Source organism: Ascaphus truei, chromosome 2, assembly GCF_040206685.1.
Source record: "Ascaphus truei isolate aAscTru1 chromosome 2, aAscTru1.hap1, whole genome shotgun sequence".
In the NCBI taxonomy this organism is placed as follows: domain Eukaryota; kingdom Metazoa; phylum Chordata; class Amphibia; order Anura; family Ascaphidae; genus Ascaphus; species Ascaphus truei.
Window position 1 is genome coordinate 121,853,596 of NC_134484.1, and position 25,304 is coordinate 121,878,899.

The following is a 25,304-nucleotide window of genomic DNA, read 5'->3' on the forward strand; positions in this document are numbered from 1 at the left end:
ATGATCTGTGTGGGGAACACCGTAACAGGGACGGCTGCTCTCTCTGCGCAGCTCTTCCAGACTGGTGCGACCCAGTAGGATTAACGCTGAAGCAGGGATCTCCACTGCATTAATCCTTATGGGGAATTAGTGTTTTGAATTTTTGGCCGTGGAGAAGCCGCGATCTGGCTGCAGTCAGGCTCCGTTCAACTGCAGTTTGGTGTGCACCTATAACACAATTCTTTTGGTTTGCTTGTGAACTCTATCACAGACCTTCCTCTCAGTACTGCACGTTACCCACTTTGCGCAGGTAGCACCCATACGGTTCATCACACTGTAATATAAATGAGGCAATACCAATATATCTTTTGATAGAAGATTTAATACTGTTGAGCAGTGTACGCACCTTCATTGTTTATTTATGCATCAACCAGCATCTTCACCAACTGCTCCTATTGCTCAGTACAGTCACCCCTGAAATTGAGCGTCTGATTCAGCCAGTACCTACAAAACCGATGCAGCATACCTCGTTTCACTGACATGAACAAGCACACAGTTTAATATGTATGGAACATTAAATAGACCCCATTGTGTAAATAAACTGTAGGTAATGGTAACATTGGCACGAGACACATCATTCACAATAACTGGTTAGTTCCTTCCACTTTGGATGAGAAAAATATGCCGATACAATTTTGGTCATGCAGTAGATCTCTAGTGTTGAAAGATCCTGCCATCTAATTGAAGTCGACGTTAGTGTCACCTTCATACTGCATACTGATGCTGCTTGTGGTGCCTGGATCAGTGCATGGAAGCATACAGAATAGAGGCACACGGATTGTATATGCCTCCATACCATAGCCAGGGACATTTATGAAGTATTTATGGAATATCTTGTAAAGTTTTACATGTTGAAGTTGTGGTTTATGTAGCATTATACACTATTTTCTGGCTGAGCAGCTATATGTACTTAAATGTGAAATCCATTGACTTATTTGAAAAAAACATAGCAAAGCACTAAATCTTTCTAGCTTTTTTGTATTTCTTAATTCAAGTTTTATTCCACGAATTAAACAAGTAGACAGGAAAACCATTTTTCACTATGACAAGGATGAGGAGGAGTGGGTAATTTCACACCCTCCCCCACACACAAAGGCTAAAAATACCAGGTGTAGACCACATCTGGAAGCCAAGGGGTTAAAAGGCCAAGCACCAAAATGTTATTTTGAGTAATGTAGGATCTTGGATTATTGGCCATGTTTAGTAAGCAGGGCTAGTACATAAAATACCTCATCGTGCTGTAAGGTGTCTTAAGGAATAGCACTGCGTACTAAATATTGGCCTATATGTTTCCACCCATGCTTTTAGATGGACATGCCTTGAGTATACTGGCATACTCCCCCAATTTCTCAAAGGGATTCCCTGACTATCTGCTGCTGAAAAATGCATGTCAGTGGAAGCTTTACATATTCCTGATATTTTCTCCGCTAATCTCCCTAAAAATAGTTTTCAGACATTGGTCCTTTGGCCTTTTGCTTTTGTGTTTAGAATGAACATGTCGTATAAGAAATGTTGCGTTGTGTTGTGTTGCAGTGTGTGCACTATTGGTGCTATAGAAAATTAAAATGTTTGGAGCAACCTGGCTACTGCTAATATGGAATGATAATGTATCAAGTGTCACGTAAACTTGTGCAGCTTTTGTAAACATTTGCTAACTTCCCCATATTAAGAGATATGAAGGTACACAGCATGAAACACCCAGGAAAATGCAACACATTTATCATTTACTGCCTGTGGGGACCGCAATAAATTTTGCTGCAGGGCTTTCTGTCAGCAAAGAGTTAATGTGTAGTTTGTTCACAATTGATTTAATTGATGTCTTGAGTTTATTTTACAATTAAAGGGCGTAGCATACATCACATGTAACGGACACTAAGTGAAAGGATAGGTATAGGAATACTGTGTTTTTAATACGTTTGTGGTACTATAGAAAATGAGACCAGGGAATCATAAATCATAACTTCCAGGCCCTTTCCTTTTCCAATCTAAAGTTGTATTTATTTAAAAACCAGGCTCAGCAGGCTCACATTGACCCGCGGGTCTAATATAGCAGAGTGATGGAGGGAAACAAAAAATTGCAGAGATGGGACAGCCATTTTCAGTATATTATAGAGGGGCCTGCAGGCAGGTTGAGAGATCTGAGAGCTGCATGCCGAGAGAGGAAGGCTGAGTCGCTAACTCTCGCTGATTGTCTGTGAGCCTCGCTGATATGGAGAGTTGACTTTTAGCATCAGCTGTCTCAAAGATGTCAATGGGGTTTCACTGGTAGACATCACTGCTAAATATCCAACATTATAGGGGTGCACAGCGACGGCTTAAACTATAGCAAACCCATTACAGAATATAAAGGCAAATCGCTTCTAGAACGGGAAGCTTTCCCACACACATTGCTGCTACAGTATCTGATCGCTTCTCGCTCTGGTGGCTCCAGATGATGTCACTAAGTCAAATGAAAATCAATGGGCCCAACGTGTTTCACAAGGGAATTGCTTTATGAGAGGAAGCAACTGCTCAGTGTAACTTTTGCCTATTATACAAGACACCAAAAACAAATAACCTTCTGTAGTCAGATACTTCCTCTTAATTATAGAAATGTAACCCTCCTTGCCTAGCGCCCAAGGAGTTCTTTTTAATTGGCTCACTCAGTATTAGGTACCTTGTCAGGGTGCATGCTGGCATTGGTAATGCAATGATGGCTGCCAGGAAATGTATTCATGCAAACAGCAGCTTTATTAACCGCCATCGATAATATGTGTATATGTGTATATGTGTGTAACGGGTATTCCACCCCACCCAATCTCATATATAGTGTGGGTGAGTAGAACATGTAGTGTTACCGGTGTGGTGCGTATACCTGTAGGCTCACAGGAGGTCTGAGCCTCCGCTAATGAGAGCCTGGGGTGAATCCTCTGGAACGGATCTTCTTCAGCGCCTCCACCTATGTAGGATTCTAGGGAAGTGTAGAATGACCCTACATAGGAACCCAATAAGAAACTACACACACAGTGATTATATATAACTACTTTACTTACAAATAATATAATAATAACCAGTGTCTCTCTCACGAGGAGACACTACCCTTGACGTCTCGCAGGACGATTCCCCGACACCAGGTGATCCCACCCAGTGTCCCAAGAACCCCACCCAATGTCCCGTACTCCTACAGAGATAGTCACTGGGTGACTGCGCAGTCACTAAAACCTCTAGGCCTGTTGGTGCACATGTGATGACATAATACCTTCCGAGCACTCCGGTGCTCGGGTCAGCAACAAGCTTCTCAAAGGGTCAGACGTGCGATGCATCCGTCTGATCCTATCTAGGTGATATTCTCCAGGAACCCCAACGAGGGTCCCACCGCTTCACGGGAACACAACCGTCTCTCGGTAACACACCGTCTCACGGGAACAGCAGCCGCCGCTATCCCTATCTATCCCTAACTAACCCTACAGTGACAGGAACCCTAACCTAGGGCCTGTCCCTGATGAACCGCAACCTGAGGTGACTTGGGGGAAACTCCTAGGGCCTGCGGGGTTAATAACCTGCCCCACTCCCTTCTCTACCCAAGTCCCTAATCCTCCCTAACATCTAGCTACTCGCTACTCCTAACAGCCTGCAGCAGACACACCGCTCTCACTGTCAGCCTGCAGACATTCACACACGCTGCACACACTGCGCCCAGCACATGCAGCAACACACACACAGCACCCTGGAACCCGCAGTAAACACACTGCACACACTCTGTGCCTATTTGCCAGTGCGCACAGCACTACCCGCTGTGGCACTGCCAAACCTGCACCTTACACACACCTAAGGGTGACCTCCCTATCTAGGGCCGTCCCTTATCAGTTACCCACCAACCTGGTGGGGAGTTGGGGCCTACCTGGAGGGTGAGGGTACCTATCAGGATGCAAGAGCTGCACTCACTCCCTGCATCCTTCCTTCCCCTTCAGCTCCGCTGCTCCAACTGACGTGACTCATGCAAAGCCCGGGAAATGTATCTATCTCCCTCCAGGGCAGTCCTACAGCCCTATTGGCTCCTATCAGGCACCTGGTGCCTGCCTCGCTATGCCCCATGGGAGTTGTAGTCCCATGGAGCCTAACAGCACATAGGGACCGCATGCGCGCCTTTCCTATGCCTGCACTAGCTCCCAATGGCCGCCGCAATCTCTCCCTATGCTTCCCTACTCTCGCGCGACCTCCTAAGAGCTGCCTTAGCTCCCTACCCCTATCTGCGCATGCGCGACCTATCTGGGGCTCTCCTGCCCTCGCGCGATCACTGCGCATGCGCGAGTCTCTCCGCAATGGCGGCGCCCTATCCGCCCGGCTCCGGGAGCGCCGGGAGCCCTGAGATGCGCGTGCGGCCTTGGCAACTGGCTGCACGCGTCCCCGGCAACCCCCGAGCCGGGACCTGACCGCCCTCTCCCCTGCCACTGCCGAACGGAGCCGCCATTGGACGCGGCGGCTCCCGCGATCGGCAGCCATGTGAGGGGGGTGCGGTAGAGCTGGGGAGACCTGGCTACATGTGTATATGTGTATATGTACACTTCTTGTATAGTATTCTTACTGTCTCCTGTTTGTGCTATCAGAATCCTATTCTATAGCTCTCCTCTATCTAGTCCCACTAGGGAGGTGCTGAAGCTTGACTAATCCGTGTTACCTAAGTGATCCCTCTGCTGTGTAGCATCGGTAGTGCTCCATTTTCTTTGTGCCCCTGTTGGGCCTTGCACTACTCTATCTCCCAGTTTCTTGTCAGTATCCCCATCTCAGGTATTGAGTGCCATCTCATGGCCTTCTGGGTGAGAGTCAGCTATGGACCCTCAGCTTGGGCTGATCCAGCTATGCCTTGGGGCTGTGGCTTGGGGAACGCCTCTGAGGCATAGGCTTCCTCTTCGTGATTCATGAGAGTAGTGTGGAGCCATTCCTGGGGTCACTGTCTATGCAGGGCATTGTCCCTAAGTATAAAACAATAAAGGGAATCCTAGCCCTATATCCTATACTCATCTATATTGCAACCTATATACAGATGTAGCGAGTCTTACAACAGTCTGTGCCGCAAAACATAAGTGTAAATCTTCGGAATTTATTTGTAATCTGTAGCTCCTCCGTGAGTATCATAGGCGAAGATATTCAGTATGCCACCTTATAGCCACACATGGTGAACTTCAATAACATAATTATTCTGGCTGACTGGCCGAGGCATGGACAACAAAGTGTTCATGCGGTTTTCATCTCTCCCCTTTTTCGCGGTCACAGGGAGTGTAAGTCTTGCTACATCAGTACACTATTCACAGTGAGATCCCTTGTCTCCAACTCCTCCCGAGATTTGCCCTTCTAGAAGCCTTTTCCCTCTATATATATCCTGCGATGAGATTACTATCACTAGGCAGACGAAGGTGGAGCTATGATTCTGCCTAGTCACCCAGCACCATGTGATGGGGAAGGTGCGTTACTCAGTATGTGCCCACACAGTTAACCCCTTAAGGCCATAGTAATCCCAAAGGGGGGTTACAGAAACAAGAGAAAAAACATAACATATGTAAGTATCTACAGTTAGGTCCGGAAACAATTGGACAATGACACAATTTTCATTATTTTGGCTCTGTACGCCACCACAATGGATTTGAAATGAAACAACCGAGATGCAATAGAAGTGCAGACTTTCAGCTTTAATTCAAGGGGTTGAACAAAAATATTGTATGAAACGTTTAGGAATTGCAACCATTTTCATACACAGTCCCCTTATTTCAGGGGCTCAAATGTAATTGGACAAATTGACACAATCATAAATAAAATGTTCATTTTTAATACTTTGTCGAGGATCCTTTGCAGGCAATGACTGCTTGAAGTCTGGAACGCATGGACATCACCAAACGCTGGGTTTCCTCCTTTGTGATGCTTTGCCAGGTCTTTACTGCAGCTGTCTTCAGTTGTTGTTTGTTCGTGGGTCTTTCTGCCTTATTTTTGTCTTCAGCAAGTGAAATGCATGCTCGATCAGGTTGAGATCAGTTGATTGACTTGGCCATTGCAGAATATTCCACTTCTTTGCCTTAAAAAACTCCTGGGTTGCTTTCGCAGTATGTTTTGAAATATACAGGACACCTACAAGCTCATATTGAACCCCCAAAAATAACCACAACATATATATAAGCATATAAGTGTCACAGAGGACTGCTACTGAGCATGGCAATATATATATTTAAAACCAGAGACATAACATAAAACACAGACAGAGCTCAGTGCACATCCAGTGAAACTCATACACGGTACAGTGCCTAAATATACATGTATAGATATCTATTAAATAAAATGGTCTTTTAGTTTAACATGTTGGCCAAATTGTTGTAAGCCCCTGAGCCACTACACGGCAGACCACATCTCAAGGGTCCCTAACACTAATATAAATTCTTAATAACCTGTACATTACCAGGAAGAATGATTTATAATAAATCTGTCAAAATTAGTTGCATAGATCTAAGTCTGATTGAAGCTTTTATTAACCTGTACATTACCAGGAAAAGCACTCTGCATTAGATTTGTCACAATCACACTGCAAGCAAGCAAGTTCCCCTGAGAGTGGGAGATGCTATGAAATTTTGACAGATTTAATATAAATCATTCTTCCTGGTAATGTACAGGTTATTAAGAATTTATATTAGTGTTAGGGACCCTTGAGATGTGGTCTGCCGTGTAGTGGCTCAGGAGCTTACAAAAATGTTGCCAACATGTTCAACTAAAAGGCCATTTTATTTAATAGATATCTATACATGTATATTTAGGCACTGTACCGTGTTTGAGTTTCACTGGATGTGCTCTGAGCTCTGTCTGTGTTTTATGTTATGTCTCTGGCAGTATGTTTTGAGTCATTGTCCATCTGTAAAGTGAAGCGCCGTCCAATCAACTTGGCTGAATCTTAGCAGACAATATATCCCTATACACTTCAGAATTCATCCGGCTGCTTCTGTCTTCTGTCACATCATCAATAAACACTACTGACCCAGTGCCATTGTAAGCCATGCATGCCCATGCCATCACACTGCCTCCACTGTGTTTTACAGATGATGTCGTATGCTTCGTATCATGAGCCGTTCCGAGCCTTCTCCATACTTTTTTCTTCCCATCATTCTGGTACAGGTTGATCTTAGTTTCATATGTCCAAAGAATGCTGTTCCAGAACTGGGCTGGCTTTTTTAGATATTGTTTGGCAAAGTCTAATCTGGCCTTTCTATTCTCGAGGCTTATGAATGGTTTGCACCTTGTGGTGAACCCTCTGTATTTGCACTCGTGAAGTCTTCTCTTTATGGTAGACTTGGATAATGATATGTCTACCTCCTGGAGAGTATTCTTCACTTGGCTGGATGTTGTGAAAGGGTTTTCTTTACCATGGAAAGGATCCTACGATCATCCACCATTGTTGTCTTCCATGGACGTCCAGGCCTTTTTGTGTTGCAGAGCTCACCAGTGCGTTCTTTTTTTCTCAGAATGTACCAAACTGTTGATTTGGCCACTCCTAATGTTCCTGCTATCTCTCTGATGGATTTTCTTTTTTTTGCAGCCTAAGGATGCCCTGTTTCACTTGCATTGAGAGCTCCTTTGACCGCATGTTGTGGGTTCACAGCAACAGCTTTCAAATGTGAATGCCACACCTGGAATTAACTCCAGACCTTTTACCTGCTTAATTGATGATGAAATAACGAAGGAATAGCCCACACCTGTCCATGAAACAGCTTTTGAGTCAATTGTCCAATTACTTTTGGTCCCTTGAAAAATAGGGGGCTACATATTAAAGAGATGTAATTCCTAAACCCTTCCTCCAATTTGGATGTGAATACCCTCAAATTAAAGCTGATAGACTGCACTTTAAGCCCATATTAATAATTTAACTGTAACTTGAATTTATTTTGGTACACAGCCGAAATAACAAAACTTGCATCAGTGTCCAATTATTTCCGGACCTAACTGTATGTGTACATATATGTAATGGGTATCCCCCAATCGCAGATAGAGTGCATGTGAGGGGGAATCTATATGTTACCAGGTGTGGTGCGTATACCTGCAGGTTCAAAGGAGGCCTGAGCCTCTGCTGATGGGAACCTGGGGTACTTCTCTGGAACGTTCTCGTCGGTCAGCGCCTCCACCTATGTAGGATTCTATAGCAATGTAGAATGGCCCTAACATAGGAACCCACCCAGAAACCACATACACCAGGGTTATGGATAAAAGGTTTACTGGACGAGCGACACAACACAATAGTATCATATATATCAGTGCAACAATATCAGCCTACACAACAATATATGCCACCCTCTGCCACTAGCTGGCAGCTATAACCTTGCCCCTTAACTGGGCTATAACTTCTTAGCCCCTAACTGGGCTATACCCTTACACCCCCTTCCCAACCCTGTGTCCGAAGAGTTCAAGCCCACCCAAGTGTGTGAACAGGCCTGTCACATGTAAGGAGCAAGTTAAAGTTGGTGCACGTGTGGAAGGTTGTAAATACCTGCCCAGGTGTCCCTGCAACTGGGTGTCTTCGCAAAGGGTCTACCGGCACCGCTTGGTCCAGTGCTGATCTGTACCTCCGCGTGGGATGGGGTCCAGCCGGACGTCCCACCGTAAGGACAGTCTCTGGATCAGCAACACAGTATACAGGAACATGCAGCAACACTATCATTGGGTCCCTGCATTACACAACTGCAGCAGGGTCTCTCTCTGTCCCTGCACTAAGAAACATGCAGCAGGGCCTTTCCCTAAGTCCCTGCCTAGCACACAGCTGAAAGGGCACAGGGTCCTTACCTAAGGGCCTGTCCCTATGAACACCCACCCTCACTAGTGGGGAGTCAGGGCCTCAGCTCTAGCCCGGGGGATTTCTGGCCTAGGGCAGAAGCTCGCAGCTCTCTGCCCCCCTTCCTTCCCCCACTGTCTCCTCAGCCTGACTGACTCATGTGCTTCACAGTCTGCTTCCTGACTCTGCACACAACAATGTATCCTTCTCCAGCAGGAGAAGCTGCAAGCACCATTGGCTGTCTGGCTGCCTGTGACCTGGGTGAAAGTGCAGTCCCCAGAGGCTGCTGGGAATTGTAGTCTTGTATGGCCCTCTTTAACATTGGGGCCGCGTGCGTGCTGTGTAATGGCCGCCACCGCTGCTAACTGCGCATGTGCGAACTGGGGGATGTCCCCGACTATGGAGCACCTCTTCTCACTCCCTGTAATCGCCGCCGCATCGCATTTGCGCATGCACGAGCCTAACACCAAACGCAAGATGGCCGTCGTGTTGCTTCTGGGGCTATACTGCGCGTGCGCAAGCTTCCGCGCATGCGCGAACGTACACAATATGGCGGCGCCCTGTAGCTGATGTCGCGGGGAGCCCCGGTGACGCGATCACCCCTGCAACTGCCCTCACGCTGTCGCAGGTAAGCGAGAGAGAACCGAATGTCTGGGGAGCCAGAGGGGACCTGGCTACATATAGAATAATACAAGAAAGGATAAATCCCGGGTGAGCCTCCACCAAGCCGCCAACGGGAGGGGGATAGCTGGAACACCAGCCCCTCTGGAGTTGTGGTTGCATTTTCATCTTGCACCTATTAGCACCCATGTACAGTTTCAATACACGAATTATGTGTGCATGTTTGTCTATTTTAACTATTATTTACATATATAATTCAACTAGCAAACTTATTGCATATAGTGCAACTGAGATAAAAAAAATTGGATGCCTTGCGCCATTGATACCTCTCATTTTCATTATGCCATGTAACTGTTTGGCTGGGTGCATAATAATGCTTTAAGCTTTGTAGCCGAAGATAGCAGCTGTTAGGAAATGTTTTCGCCAATAAACGCCTAAACGCAAAGAAACTCCAAGTGACTGGAATGGGAGTTTCTGTGCCATAGTGTTGACATAGCAATATTGCACTTTATTGAATAAGCCCCTAAAATACTGATGCAGGGCCGTTATTCAAACAAATCACGGCGCCGCTTTCGTGTGCTCTGCGGTATTCCATGCGGCAGTAACGCGGCCAATCGCCCCAGGCACACGTGTTTATCGCGGTTGCTTTGTTTGAATTTCATGGATTGTGTGCAATTGAATGCAATGAAATTGTAATGTATACAGTACTGTGCTAGTGTGTCAATTTCAGGTGTTTCAAAACCAGAACACTAAAATGCCATTTTGCACTCACGTCTAAAGGCGGTACAGTTGGAAGAAATCACGCGCCATCACATGGGTATTCCGAGGTATGCAACGCGTGAAGTGTTCGAATAACGGCCGCTGCATCTGTACATGTCATGGTCAATATCACTGTTTTCAACAGAATATAATCATGCTTCTTTTTCTTTGTTTCTTATTGTTTTAATTACATTTCATTTTCTTCATTAGAGTTGTTTTATTGGTTTATTTCTTCTGTCATATTACAATGATCTTATGTTTTCTTTGTGCTTAACTGCATTGTTAGTGCTGTTAATGCATCCTAAAATTAGATGCATAGTTTGGACAAATAAGAGCTGGGATTTGAACAGATTCTTGATTATTAATTGAAAACTGACATTTTCCCACAAAGACAGTAAACAATGTTAATAGTTTAACCATGAAGCTGGTGGATTACACTCCAGGAAATCAATTTACCAGCTATTACTGGGGAGGGGCCCTATGAAACAGTAAGTACATTTACTTCTGGTGTTCAGGTCACACGTTACCTTTATTTGTTATTGCAAGGAGCTGATGTTGCCCCAACCATTTCTGAAACCTATGCATACTGTAATTGATTCCCCGAGCTTCAGGTGAACCTGCTGTTGGTTCCACTGATCTCTACTCTATACATACAATATTTGACAAACTATCTTATCCGCCACTCAGTGGTATGTCTCAAGAACACAGGATAGTCACTACTGAGCTAATTAGTCCTGCTCAGGACATATTTGTGCCCTGATTCTAGATACTGAAGTAAGTAGAAGATCCAGGGCACTATGGATTTGTAGAAAATAAATTTATTCTTTCAGTGGCACACACAACGTTTCCAACTGCACAGAGTACTTTATCAAGTGACTGTGCAGTTCGAAACGTTGTATGTGCCACTGAAAGAATACATTTCTTCGTAAATAAATGAATTGCTCTGGATCTTCTACTTACTTACATATACTTGAAATTACACCAGACAGGTTTTTTCCCTGACCCATAGTGCACCGGTACCTTGAAACGCAAGTATATTGCTCATGTTAAAATATATTTAAGTTGTGCAAGACTGAATCTCTCATTCACTGATTCTAGATACCACATAATTTCGGTGACTAACAAATAAAAATCTAGACAACAACAGATTCTGGACCATGTAACTAAATGGTGCTATGTCACAAGAAAACCTAAAACACATTCTGGCACCTGAAGACACCTTAAGGTGTCATCTTCCATCAGAAGGAGTCTTATGGTATATCCCCACTTAGTAAGTATGGGCTTTTGTGTTTGTAACATACGTGCTAGCTTTTGACTACACCGTGCAAAATGTATTTGTAGGCCTACAGTATCTGTATAGCAAACCTTAGGTATGTTACAAAATGTGATCTTTTTTTACATGTGACCATTTCTAGAGTATAGGGGCGTCTCCTTTTGGCATATTATTCATGCCCCGCTAATGCACAGCACCATGTGAGTAGTAACATGCTACAGTACATCTATTACTTGTTTGTTACATGTCCTTTATAATATTGTAAGTATGTTGTCTGATCTGCAGAGCTTGAAGCTGTTTATCTTCATGTTACTTACCTTTTGCTAGAAAATCTGAAGCCTTTGACTGTGGTTCAATGATTTCAATGCCAGGAATAGTTTATTTTCAGAAGATGTGCTTCTTCCAAGAAGAGACAAACATTGAGGTTTATTTTTAAGGATCTAAAATTAGGTTTTTTTTGAAGTGTAATTTAAAAGTAATCTGAAACAGGGAAAATTCACTTGCCAACTTTCCGGGAAGCTACCAAGACAGTTAAAAGATGTTTAATTTAAAGCCGCCTCCTGGTAGAGAAATATCTTCAACTTATTCTACAAAAGCTAGACTCTGACCTTATAAAACAGACTGTATTATAAAATAACCTTTCCAATAACACTACCATTCATGTAATGAAAGGAGTAGTGACTTCAGTACTAGAGATGGGTGAATCTGTTCTACTCATTTTTCCTGGCATTTTGGGTGCAGTCCGATCTGGAGAATGAAATCTGGAGGTGGATTGCATCCTCTTAAGTCCATGGAGAATCCTTGGAATCTGCTGGCAGGCTCCAGTGGATTTTCCTTCTGGTACTAGCTGTACAGTAGGTGTAGCCATAGTCAAAACAACACTCAAAACAAAAGTGTTTTTCACAGTGTAATAAATATTATTATTTTTTAGAAGTCAACTAGGAGTGAAAATAGAATTTAAAAAAATAAAAGGAATATATCCTTGGGCTCTCCCTCCCACCCTTGTGTTAGTGGGAGATGGAACAGTAGCTAGGTTTAGGACATACAAATGTTAAACAAGCCGAGCTTGTCACAACTGACAACCTACTGTAGATGTTACAGTATGTAATGGTGGCTGCTCAATGGCCTGCAGACAGTGCCAGGCGTCAATTCCACCCTAGATGTTATGTTGTTTAACTGCCTGGCATAGCAACGCAGTTTTGGTGCTGGCTTGATTGGGTCCCCATTAGATGATCGGTCAAAAAATATATAACTAATATAATTCATTCATAATGCCATATTTGGACGTTTTTGTTTTTTTGCAATAAGATATTGATGATGGATTGATTGATGATGGTGTGATGGTGGCACTGGTGGTGATAGATGGCGGATGAACACACAACGAGCCACTGACAGCAGGCATACAGCGACATTGACAGACTAAACTGGCAGGCATGTCAGTCTGAGACTGTGACTAATTATGCAGCTGCAAAGCTACGTTTATTTTATCTCTGACAGTCAGCGTCTCTGACCGGTTGTGTTAATTGTTGTTGTTGTTGTTCCTGAATTACTGAACGCATTAGAATTCAGACTGTCACTTAATGCTAGTCTAGTGGCAGCGGAATGGACAATTCATTGATTCACACAGATAATACTGTACTCAAAATAGTGCTGACGTAGTGTTCTCAGGTTATTACTAATTATTGTGGCCAATATTTTCACAAAAAGGAGTGCCTGTATGTCATGTATGTTTTTGGGACCCTCCAGAGAGGGAAGTGGTTTAGAAGTAAAACGTACATGTATCAATAAACACAAAACAAGCCAAGCTCTGTGCCAATACCAATGCCACACACTGGCAAGAGCCACCACTCGTATTACTTGTTGTTAATTGACAACATCTCTGACATGGGCACTAATACAGGTGACAGACAGGCATCTATTGTGGCACAGTCTTTTAAAAGTGCTATAGTACTGGTAGTGTTAGAGTGGTGGCACTGGTAGTGTTGTAATAATATTAGTAATTAGCCCATTCCTCTTGAGCCTCCTGAATGCTGGGTGCAGGGACCGTATATTTCTGATGAATCGGATGTTGATCCATCATACAAGGGAGCCTTTGAACACTACCATGGGACAGTTTTGTACAGCGATTGGTTAGGATTGGATCAGCTGCACTAAACACTCTCGCTGACAGCACACTTGCAGGAGGACATCTCAGCCATTCCACTGACACCTTTGTAAGAGCAGGTCATGTTTCAGGAGGCCGGAATGAACTATCTACCGTATATGCCTCCACAATGTCCATAGCACTAGTAGCATTAGAGGGGTCTGCTGCATCTGCACTAGTGTGAACCATGCCATAGTGATGGAGCATTTCCCAGTGATGGGCCACAACTTCTGCTTTTACTGCCATCACCACCACCACTACCAAAAGTCACTTGACTTGAGGACTGAGAGGAAGAAATCGGTGGTGATGACCACTGTGTTGTCTATTTCTGTGTGTAATGTATGCCCATGGAGGCAACCCTCTGTGAACCTTTATTTCCCCCCTTTGCTTTTCCTCCTTTTTCAGAACTGCCTGGATACAATCAATTAGCTTCTCCTTGCAATTTGCCACAGTCTCTTCATCATGGGGCACACAGTAATTAATTCTGTCTTTGAATCAAGGGTCTAAAAGTGTGGCCTGAAGGTATTCATCTTTCCGTTTGATACTGACAACATGGGGGCATTTACCAGACATTCAAGCAATTTATAAACCATTGCCACTATTTCATCACCATCATTATCCTCATAGTTACCATTATGCTGCATATCAATTAATGTTTTCATAGGAGAAAAAAATAGAGGGATGATCTGGCTTATGCCAGCTTCAACACTACTCACAAGAGTGGTGGCTTCTTCAAAGGGCCTCAGCAGCCTACACAGCTCTTCCATAAGATGCCACTGTCTAGACTGCAGAAATGCCTCATCCAGCAGCCTGGCATGCTTCATTACATAATCGTTGACCACATTCTGCTGCTGCTAATGTGGAATTCTAGCTTGTAGGCACCTCCATTCTTAGCTGTGACGAGACTGGTTATTTTTTCTCCTGCAACTTAGACAGGGCATTGCATATCTGTACGATCAGGTAAAGTGAGCAAATTTTTCTGGAAACTGACAAAATGTTCTCCACATTCCTATACTGAGCTAGGAAACAAGTGACTATTAAATTAAGTACGTGAGCAAAACAAGGAATGTGTGTCATGGAACTGTGATCCACCACAAAAAACCCAACCTCAAATGCCGTGGGAGTTAGCCACCACTACATTACTTTCTGTAATTCTGCTAAGACATCAGAAGCTGTAAGGACCTTTTCTTCAAAACTCTACATACTGTACATAAAGTAGCATATCTATGGAACGTCTTGCTGCTATTGACTGTCTTTTTTTCACACCTTATGTTGGTTAACAATACTAAAACACACCCAGTGGCCAGTAACGGTCAAGTAGTCACCGCCTGCATGACCACTACTCCACATGTCCGTAGTAAGATGTACCCTACTTCCCTCCGAATGTGCTAGGGCAGGCCTGGTGCACCTGTGGCCCTTCAGTGATTCATGCGCGACCCTTGAAGGGAAAAAACAAAAAACGGGAGCTCTGATTGCAGACAGTGTAGCGAGACCATAGAAACTTGGAAGAGGAGAAGCCAGAGTGCCCCCAACCAGCTCGCCTTCAGAGGTCCTTTAGACAAGTGAACCCTGGTGGGCTCCCAAACAGCCTAGGGTACAGTGAATATACACCCTGTCTGCTGAAAGCTCCATGTGGTGCTACTGGCTGTGTAGACTGGAGAGCAAGGTATAATCACCCCAGTGCCCCCCATGTCCTTTCTGTCACCCCCTTGTCCCCCCAACTGCCCAATCCCCCTTGTCCCTCACTGCCCCATCTCCCCATGTGTCACACCCTCTTCCCCCTTCCTCCTTATGTGTCACACCCTGTTACCCCCTCTCCATACAGTATGTCACTCCCTCCACATATTGTATCACCCTTTTTTCACCTCTCCCCATGTATCAACCCCTCTCCCCCCCTCCCATGTGTCACCCCGTCTCCCCCCTCCCATGTGTCACCCCTCTTCCCCCCTCCCCAAGTGTCACCCCCTCCCCATGTGTCACCTACCCTCCCCCCTCAAACTTGTACTCTATGTCAGGTTATACCATGTGTGAGTGTATAGTGCCGTCAAGTTATACTCCGCACTATACACTGACGGTGAGTATAACCTGACAGCACTACACATTGTATGTAACCAGACATCACTACACACGGATACAAAGCATAACCTAATGGCACTGTGCACTGACAAGTTCAGGTTATCCTCTGTGTCAGTGTATACAGGTGTTCATTTTAATTTTTTTCTTATTGTGTTAATTTGACAATGAGACAGGTAAATTCCATCTCCAACTCCATCAGGTCAGCCACCCCTGTGCTAGGGCATCAACCACTGGTGCAACAACTTTGCCTTACTGTTTGGGAAGTGCCTTGTTAGAGAAATATGATCTGTTTGGGATTGTCCAATGTGGCTCCCCAGTTTGCATAAGCTATCTGAACCCCTGAAATTCAGCAAATTGGAATGGCAATAAGTATATCCAGTAGCAAGCATTTTAGCTAAATTGTCATTCAGCACCAGAGCTCTGTCATCAGTGCGGTTGAATTTGTTCACCTTTTCAAACGCTTCTCGGACAGTGGACTGCTGCTGTTGCATTGGGGTATATTTGTAGTGCATATCTGGCTGCTTGTTCTGATAGGACCAGAAGCACTGGCATCATGTTGTCTGGTTTGCAAACTGCTACTGTGCAGGCTATCAATAGCACAAACACCATCGTAATCATCACTGCTATTGATCATCAATGCTATTGATCATCATCCCTGTTACACAAAAGATCACCTAAATCACCATCAAATTTATCACCACCACTGAGACAATAGTGACTGTGTTGGTGGTGTGTGTCTGCAGTACTGACAGTGACCTATTGTCTCCATCTCCACCTCCACCTGTGACATTACACTGTGTAGTCTGACTGCAACAACCCCCCCTTTGTCTCACCCTTTCTACAGTATCTAATGCTCTATGTCACTTTGTATGGTGGTGGAAAGACAAGTGACTTCTTAATGCAGAGGTGCCAAGATTTGTACCCAGTCTACCCCTTTTCACAACTGTTTCACATAAACTACATGTACTGTAGCTGTAATCTGATCCTTTGAAAGTTTAAAAAAATGCAACACAATAGCTCTTGCATTGAACGTAATGGGAGACGTAACTGGTGGTTCTGGATGTTGTGAATGTAATCATGGCGTGGGCCCTGGGTCAACAACATCATCATCACAACAAGAACCATGACTGGTCAATGGTACTAGTGATGATGACATCTGTGTAAAAGAGAGTGCTGCTGATGAGGTGGAAAGTAACATCAATGTACGTGATGTTGATGATGTGTGGTTGTGTTTATTAAATAATGAATATACAGTGTTGTAATTACTGTTTCGAGCTTTTGCTTTATTTGTGGTTGAATCTGTATTTTCACAATCTTTAACAATGAACATAGTATCATAACTTGCATCTGAAGCATTTTCATATTCATCACCCCCGCCGCCCAACAATTAAATTACAGTATTTCGCATCATCTGCAACATCCTCATCAGAATCATCCCCATTCATAACAAGTGATATCTGAATGGATGAATCCTCAACAAGTCCAACTCCCTGCTCCTCAGAGTCAAGTCCCTCTGACTCTCTCTCTCTCTCTTCTTTATCTGACTGTTTTAACAGCTCTTCAGTCTTGTGCTATCAATCCTGAGCATGTTCGGCATTCATTAATGTTTTTGAATGTGACAAGAAGGATCTGTCTCTTTCAGAGGACTTAATAGTGGGCTTGTTGGCAGCCGTAACAGGCAGAGCAGCAGCTGGGACTGGTGGCAGTGGTGCTGGTGGGCCACCTTTCCCGTAGATCATTCTCAATATTATGCTTCTCCACATTAGCAATTTTAGTTTCACAAGTAATACTAGTATTCGTAGCTTGGGCTCTAGGCTGACTTGAAATTCCGTTCCCATTTTAAATATCTTAACTGGAGGTTCTAATAGGCAGGGGGTCAGGGGGAGAGTGAAGGTGTACCTTCTATAGTGAGATTGGGATTCAGTGACAGTGTCATTGTCCTTCCTCATATATTTGCTGTGAGTAGTAGGTGCAACAGCAGCACCACCTTTCACTGTTTCAACATCATCTTCATCATCTTCACCATCACCATCATCACCACACCATGAACAAAACTATGTCCACCTCTTCTTGCCCCTCCATGTCTACTTTCAAAACTTTTCTTCAAACCACTATAGCTGGCATTAGTATTAGACATGTTGTTATTATTTGCTAACTGCACTTGGTCTATATGCTAGTGCTATACTAAGCGTGTTGATACAGTAGGTAGCCTAGGGTCAGGCAGACTCAGATGATCTGCTGCTACAGTATATACAGATGCCGCGGCCATTATTTTAAGAAATTACGGTGCCGTTTTCATGTGCGCTGCTGTACTCCACACGGCATGAACACGGCTAATCTCCTCAGGTACACGGGTTTATCGTGGTTCCTTTGTTTGAATTTCATGGATTGCGTGCAATTAAATGCAATGAAATGAATGAATTGTAATGTGTACAGTACTGTGCTACTGTGTCAATTTCAGGTGTTTAAAAGCCAAAGCACTAAAATAGCATTTTATGCACTCGCCTCCACTCGCGTCTTAAGGCGGTACGGTTGGAAGCAATCCCACGCCATGACATGGGTATTCCGAGGTATACACTGCGGGATTTGTTAAAATAATGGCCGCTGCATCTGTACTAGCCCTACTTGCCAATCTGGCCCCGCAGGTTGCAGCAGCACAGAGTTCTCCTCTTGTCCCCAGCCACCCGTCACCAGTCACTCCACTAGTTATCAAATAAATGTAAAATATATATATATAGTTGTGTGAAAAAGAAAGTACACCCTCTTTGAATTCTATGGTTTTAGATATCAGGACATAATAACAATCATCTGTTCCTTAGCAGGTCTTAAAATGAGGTAAATACAACCTCAGATGAACAGGCCAGTAATAAATATATATATATTTTAGTAGATTATGCAAGTAACAAGGCCACTGAGACCAGACTACTGGACAGGCAATGGACACGCAGACAGGGGTGAGTCCAATTCGAATCCTCAGGACAGATTTTCGGTGATAGAAAAAAAAACGAATGTGCCTTTTTGAGACTGACCCCTGGAATTCCGCAGCTGAAAGGAACTAGCAAATCTGTGGTAGATTCGTATTTTGTGGAAAAGTTTGCCCATCTCTGTTCAGTACATTGGATTATAATTATACTGCAAAGCACTGATTATAAGGACGATCAAAAATAGATAGAGAAGCAGTTTAGATACCAAGCTGATAAAAAGGTAACTTATATTGGAAATTAACTTTATCAAAAGCCTACAAACTGCATCTTAATATATATGAACTTTTTACATTTGGTCTACTAAACAGCTAACAATACCTGCAAATAAACAATGAGAAGCACGGAGGTAAAATGTAACTATTATTTTATTTCATCTCTAAATATGTCCACTCTATACAGTATCAATGTATCTACAATCGACTCCCAATTTAAAAAAAGAGGTCAAAAGAATATTTAATGTATTAAAACTCCAGACTATGAGAAAATCACATAGGAAATGACATAATAACACCATCTGAAGCAATTGTCATTATTACATTAATTAAATTTAATAATTCTGCAAGCCCAGATGTTTTTGTTAACCTCATTTCATAAGACCTTCCAGGAACTGTTAGACCCTAAATTAGTTAAATGCTTTATACACTTTATACGCACATGTGGACTTTCTCGATTCAAAATTTTTTCAAACAAATATCTTACTGAATGAGTTTGAATTGTCCACATTTACAAATATATATATATATATATATATATATATTTGTGAACACAAACACAGTTGCTAGAGAGGGATGTAATCAAAATAGTTGAATGCCACTGATGGGTATTGCTAGGAAACATATTGGTCAGATTCTGCTTTAGTTTGCCATAGTTCACTGACAATTATTTTGCTTTAATATTGAAAAACTCCCCCCCCCCCTGAAAATACAAAGACCAACATTAGCAGTGCTGTAGTACTCCAGAATGTGTAGTGCATACATCAGTTGTGCTAAGGTCCCTTGTTGTCAGACGTCTTTTCCTTTTTCAGAGAGATAGAGGTAAATTAGGTCTTATGGCAATCAACAAAATACAAATGTAATTTAAAACAATGCAAGTTTGAAAGTTTGGCACGATAAAAATCAGCAAACTACGCTGCTGGCTTGGTTCCCCCAATACTGACCCTGGGCAGATATTCTGCCCACCTGGCACAAAATGGCCACAGAGAGTGATCTCTCCAGTGAAAGCTGAACGTTCTCTTGGTGACTCAGTGCCCATGCAGTATTTGTAGTTTTTGTGTCTCTTGCCGGCATAATAATGACACATATTTCAGAAACCACAGGGTTCCCAGAAGCTGGGGAAACCACATATCAGGTCCGGGGGACTCCTCGGTTCAGATAAGATCAACAACAAAAATATATATATCGGGTAGTAGGATTGCTGCTTTCAAATATTCACTGCATACCGTACATTTAATAAGTAAAATGGCCGATCCAATTATGTTTTCTTACAATTTTGCAATGTGTGCGAAGCAGATCTGCATGTTTTATGCAGAATATAGCACATTAATCTCTCCATTGCAATGCATTTGAGTTTGCCATATGTTGCAGGCCCCTGTAGCAGTAAACAGGTCAAAGCAGATTATACTGTAGTGATAAATGAGCGCAGTGCATTGAGGAAAGGTCTTCTCAAGGAGATGGAGTTTTATGAACCTTCTGCAAAGCAGTGCTATGCAGAATTCATTTGCAAATGAGATAGCTTCATAGTATAAAAGGTATCTGTGGAAGCCGTAGAGATCAGTATCAGACATTGCCGAAAAACACCAGAAATTGCGATAATATTCAGATCAACTAAACCAAATAGTATTTAATAGAAACTGTGAGGTCCAGTGAAGTTTCTCTGTTTCCGCAGTACTGAATATAATGATCGCCCATGTTGTTTTGTTCATGAATACTACACATGATCATACAGTGAATGAGCCAGAATTACTATATATATAGTTCCATAAAAGATAATAAAGGTGTATATTACCAGATGATGGTCCAGTAAGGAGAGACAGCACACACGGGTAGAAAATTCAAAAGGTGTATTAAATCACCCTGAGGAAGGTTCCGTTTGCAGGAACCGAAACGTTGGTTTGTGTGTTTCAATACACCTTTTGAATTTTCTACCCGTGTGTGCTGTCTCTCCTTACTGGACCATCATCTGGTAATATATATATTACCAACGAGAAGCAGAGGTGAAGTTCAACAAATAACTGACTGTAGATCTTGAAAAGCTCAGGAAGTCGAGTGTTTTCTGTTTTCAATGTGTTGTTGCAATTTGGTCAGTATGATTTTTCATATTAAAATTCTTATTGAAAAACAAAAAAGCATTAGCCTCTGTGTATGAAAACAATGCAGTGGAGCAAACCTTTTCATTTGCGCCAATCTGCCCCAGTGGCATGTGTCTAAAACTTGTGAATCATGTGTTTTACATTTGATACGAATCTCTTAGTAACTGAGATGAACGCCTCCCAAGCCTGGCGAATGTAATTGAAAGAAAACGGTACTAGTTGTAAACGCAAATGCCGTTTTACACTGATTATTTTCTGCCCTTGTTCCCCTTATAACACATCTCTTCCTGGGACAAACAGAGCAAAATTGATTGAAAGTACTTTGATTCCCTGACATGTAAAATGCAAAATAGAAAGGACACAACCAGTCTCATTTTTGATGTTCTGGTTGGTGAGGCCGACTTGTACAGCCCCCTCCCCAAAAAAATCATTTACTACCACTATCCCAAGGGTGGACATTTTGTAGTATTTATATTCATTTTAATGTTTCTCCTATTTTGTTTACACCCCATTTAAGATTAAATTAACTAAACTTCGATATCAGGCACAGGATCATATCGCGACCCCATGTTACCTGTCATTCATGTCTGTGGCAGCTAATGCGAGGTAACGCGATGATACCTGGATTGGATCTTCGTGAATCACGCCCATGGTCTGTCCCACATCTTTTATCTCTTTTTTTTCCCATTCCCTACTCCATATCCTTATCTTCTTCCTTCGATTTATTTACCAGTCATATGTGTATAATATAATTATTTCTGTCTCTTACCGTATCTGTGTGTGCTGTGCCAGCTCTCCTTTTTTAGCTTCCAGGCACACTCTCACGTCTGGCTATATACATTCAAGAGGCACATACAATATCCCTGTTATGGTTTGTTTTTATGTGTATTTGATGCATGATGGCAAGATTACATGAGGTTTACATACTAACTATTATAGTTAAATATTTAAAGAAATAAGTAGTCATTAATATGTAGCTTGTATGATCCATGTGCAGTTGACACAACAACATGTTTTAATGCACTGTATGTTATGTCACTGTAAATAAGATGTTCTGTTTGTGGTGACTCCACGGTTAGGATGTCAGACACACAGATAATATAGAAAAACTGATCACACACAGATGTATTCAAGCAGACACGGGCAGGGCCGGCCTTAGGGCAAGACGAAAAAAGCGGTTGTCTTGGGCCCCGCGCTCCCTCCTCTCCCTCCTCCTGTCAGCGCTGGGATCCAAATTCTGGCACACAAGAGAGGGGAGAGCTGGAGGAGGAAGCTGGGGAGTCCCCGAACCGGCGCAGGACTGCACCGCTGCTTACTCCAAGGTAGGGACAAGGGAGGTGTGTGTGTGTAGCTGGGGGAGGTACGTGTGTGCACATGCACGGTGATCTTACCTTATGCGGAGCAGCTTTCCTTCTGCAGCGTCGCATTTTCATGGCGACATGATGCATTGCCATGAGAGCGCAATGTCACGTTTCGCCATGACGCTGCAGGAGGAGGGCCTGCTGCCAGCATGCCGCCTTGGACCCCGCCAAAGGTAAGGCCGGCCCTGACAGTCCAGCACACGTGCACTTAACACCCAAATGTACACACATTGACACCAGCCATACAAATAGATGCATTCATGCAGTGTCATCAATGTACTCATAGGCAGACGCTAACATGAAAATAATGTACACACATCTGTACAATTCATATGATGGTGCACAGAACACGCAATTTCTGATCCCGATAAAAATGCTTCAGTCTAATTAGATCTTAATTGAGTGTAGGTGCCATATGCTGATCATAATGTATCTGTTTATTCAGTGCTCCTTATCTTTTTGTGTGTATTAGGATGGAGTAGGTGTTGAAGAGAAACTGTCTTTAAGAAGAGTGGCGGTGGTGGAAGATTTCTTTGACATTATCTACTCCATGCATGTGGAAACCGGGCCAAATGGGGAACAAATCAGGAAACACGCTGGACAAAAGAGGACTTATAAAGCTGTAAGTACAAATAACATTTGCAGCATGATTAACACCTTCGCTACAAGAGGGGATTGCAACAGTGTTACAGGAATCAGCGGTGTTGCAGCAGCTACAGGTAGGTGTGTGTAGCCGTGCTGCTCTCTATCTCTCTAAAGCAGCGATTCTCATGCTGCTTTATAGTAAAACACACACATGTCACATACAACACGTCTATCCCTCCCCCTTCCCCCCTCGACATGAGAGATAGGTTGTTCATGTAATATTGAGGGAAGGAAACAGTCTCTGTGTTTTGCCAGGGTTTATACCTGTTCAAAAGGATGTAGGTGCTCAGGGTTTACCTTTTGCAGCTCAAGGTAGATGGTGGATTTGTGCCAGCTTGTATAAGGGACTGGTGAACAGAAGAGGGCGCCAGGAAGTTTTAGCTGGTGTTTATTAGATCAGCAGGTTTGTTGGTACAAACAGGACAGGTTTTCAGTATATATAAATAGTGCTCCATCTGTCTCTCCCATTGCAATCAGTCCATCCCAGATCCCTACTTAAACCTGAGAATGGAACGGAGTGAGTCCACCCCAGGTCCCTACTTAGCCCTGAGAATGGAACTGCTCCCCACACTTTTCTAAGGGGCTCCTAACAATGGGATACTGTCCCTATACTGAACATAATAAACAGAGCCCTGCTGCCTTAGTGCTTTATAGGCTAGGAGAGCTTGGAGAGCTCCCTGATGTTAATTGGAGTCTGGGGTCTTCCCTGGTGGTATTGGGATTCTCCCCGGGTCAGGTCTTACCTGGGGGTCTGAATACAAAATGATGGATCAACATCTTTTATACCTAGGGTGTGGCCAATGCTCTGCCCCAGTATCTGGGCCTATTAATTGTTGCAACAGGATCACCAATGTCAGGTGACCCTTCCAGCAACTTCTAGAACTAGCACAACGCCAAACATGTGCCTAGAAAGTGCAACATTATATTAACTTCATTGTGGCTAACTCACATGTCAGAGCCTTGTGAGGACTTAACCCTGGCACCTAGCTGCTACCAGGACTGACATGAAAGGCAAAGGGAAATTCCTAGCCGGGTAAAACATACACATTTCCGCCCACCTTTCCCTTCCTCAGATGACTTTCTGTTCAATCACGTTGATCCAAAATATTTTCTTAACCAGACTGGCAAAAGGTTGGTTATTGTTGACTCAGCAATTCTTGCATCTATTGTCATTAGCTCTTTCTCAGCCTATGGATATAAATCCCAACGTCACCAGTAACAGACTGCATGGTATGTTTACAAGTTAAAATCCTGGGGAACTATAGTATTACATTGTCACTATTTGTGAATATATTAGTTTATTTAAACCCTTTGCATTTTACAGCAATTAGTTTCTGGCCCATTTGGCAATACGAGGGCTGACAAAACTCTTCATGCAGCACCAAACATAAAATAAATAGAGACCTATACTTGTACATTTGTAGGGTTTTGGCCATTTTAAGTAACTCCTATTTTCCTGCACTATATATAATGGGATTGCAGTCTGGGATTAAATGCTTGTTTTATGCTTTTTGATGAGAACTGCGAGGCAATACGTAGCCGATTATAAATTTAAAATGTTTTAATTAAAAAACATGTTTTGAAATTAGAAATGAGTTGACAGGGTAAGGTAATATTTGTGATCAACTACTAAAATGTGTCTGTTGCTGTTCATAAATATTCAACTTTTTCACTAATTTCTGGATCAGTACATCTTGGAGCCGTAGTTCATATACAGTAAGCTTACCATCTACATTGGGACTGTGATATACTCTTGTGCAGGACATTCTTGAGTTTGTTCATTCACTTGTTTTTTGGAAGGATTTTGGAATTCTTAAGACATCACGCACAGCTGAATTGTTATTAACCCTCAAGGTTGAGTTGTATGATCCTCATATATGCAGCAGTCCTCACCTCGACAAGGACTGCTTACGTGGTCAAAACGTTGGTATTGCCATTAAAGCAACTTTTTTGCAAGACCATGTGCAAGATCTAATTTAGTTCCCTGAGGAATTATAAAATATACTTTTGATAGAGAAACAATTTAGACCACAATGAATACATGGTAACCATATTCTAGCCTTTTCATGCAATTTATGGTACACTTTTAAATCTAAAAATAATTGAACGGTCATTTTTTCTATGATGTACCCCCTATTCTCTAAATTCACTTTCTCGCCAAGGTACAATCGAAACCGCCCAAATCTTTGGATCCAACTAGGGTAAATGATGTGATGGATTCAAATACCATTAAGTCATTCCTGTCGTGAAAAAACTCAGTTCACACTTATGATTATTTAGACAAAAGCAATCTGTTGAGAAAATTTATTGCAGCAG

At 43.0% G+C, this 25,304-nt stretch overlaps 1 protein-coding gene across 3 annotated transcripts in view; it reads left to right on the forward strand.

The window, feature by feature from the left end:
- The window catches only part of NOL4 (nucleolar protein 4), a 399,454-nt gene that overhangs the window by 122,053 nt on the left and 252,097 nt on the right, over positions 1-25,304 (forward strand). For 2 of the 3 annotated variants that reach the window (XM_075584591.1, XM_075584593.1), the window contains exon 2: positions 22,816-22,965. The exons of the other annotated variant lie outside the window; for it this stretch is intronic. In XM_075584591.1, coding sequence (XP_075440706.1) covers positions 22,816-22,965 — 150 coding nt within the window. The remainder of the gene's footprint in view (positions 1-22,815; positions 22,966-25,304) is intronic. 3 annotated transcript variants of the gene reach the window in all.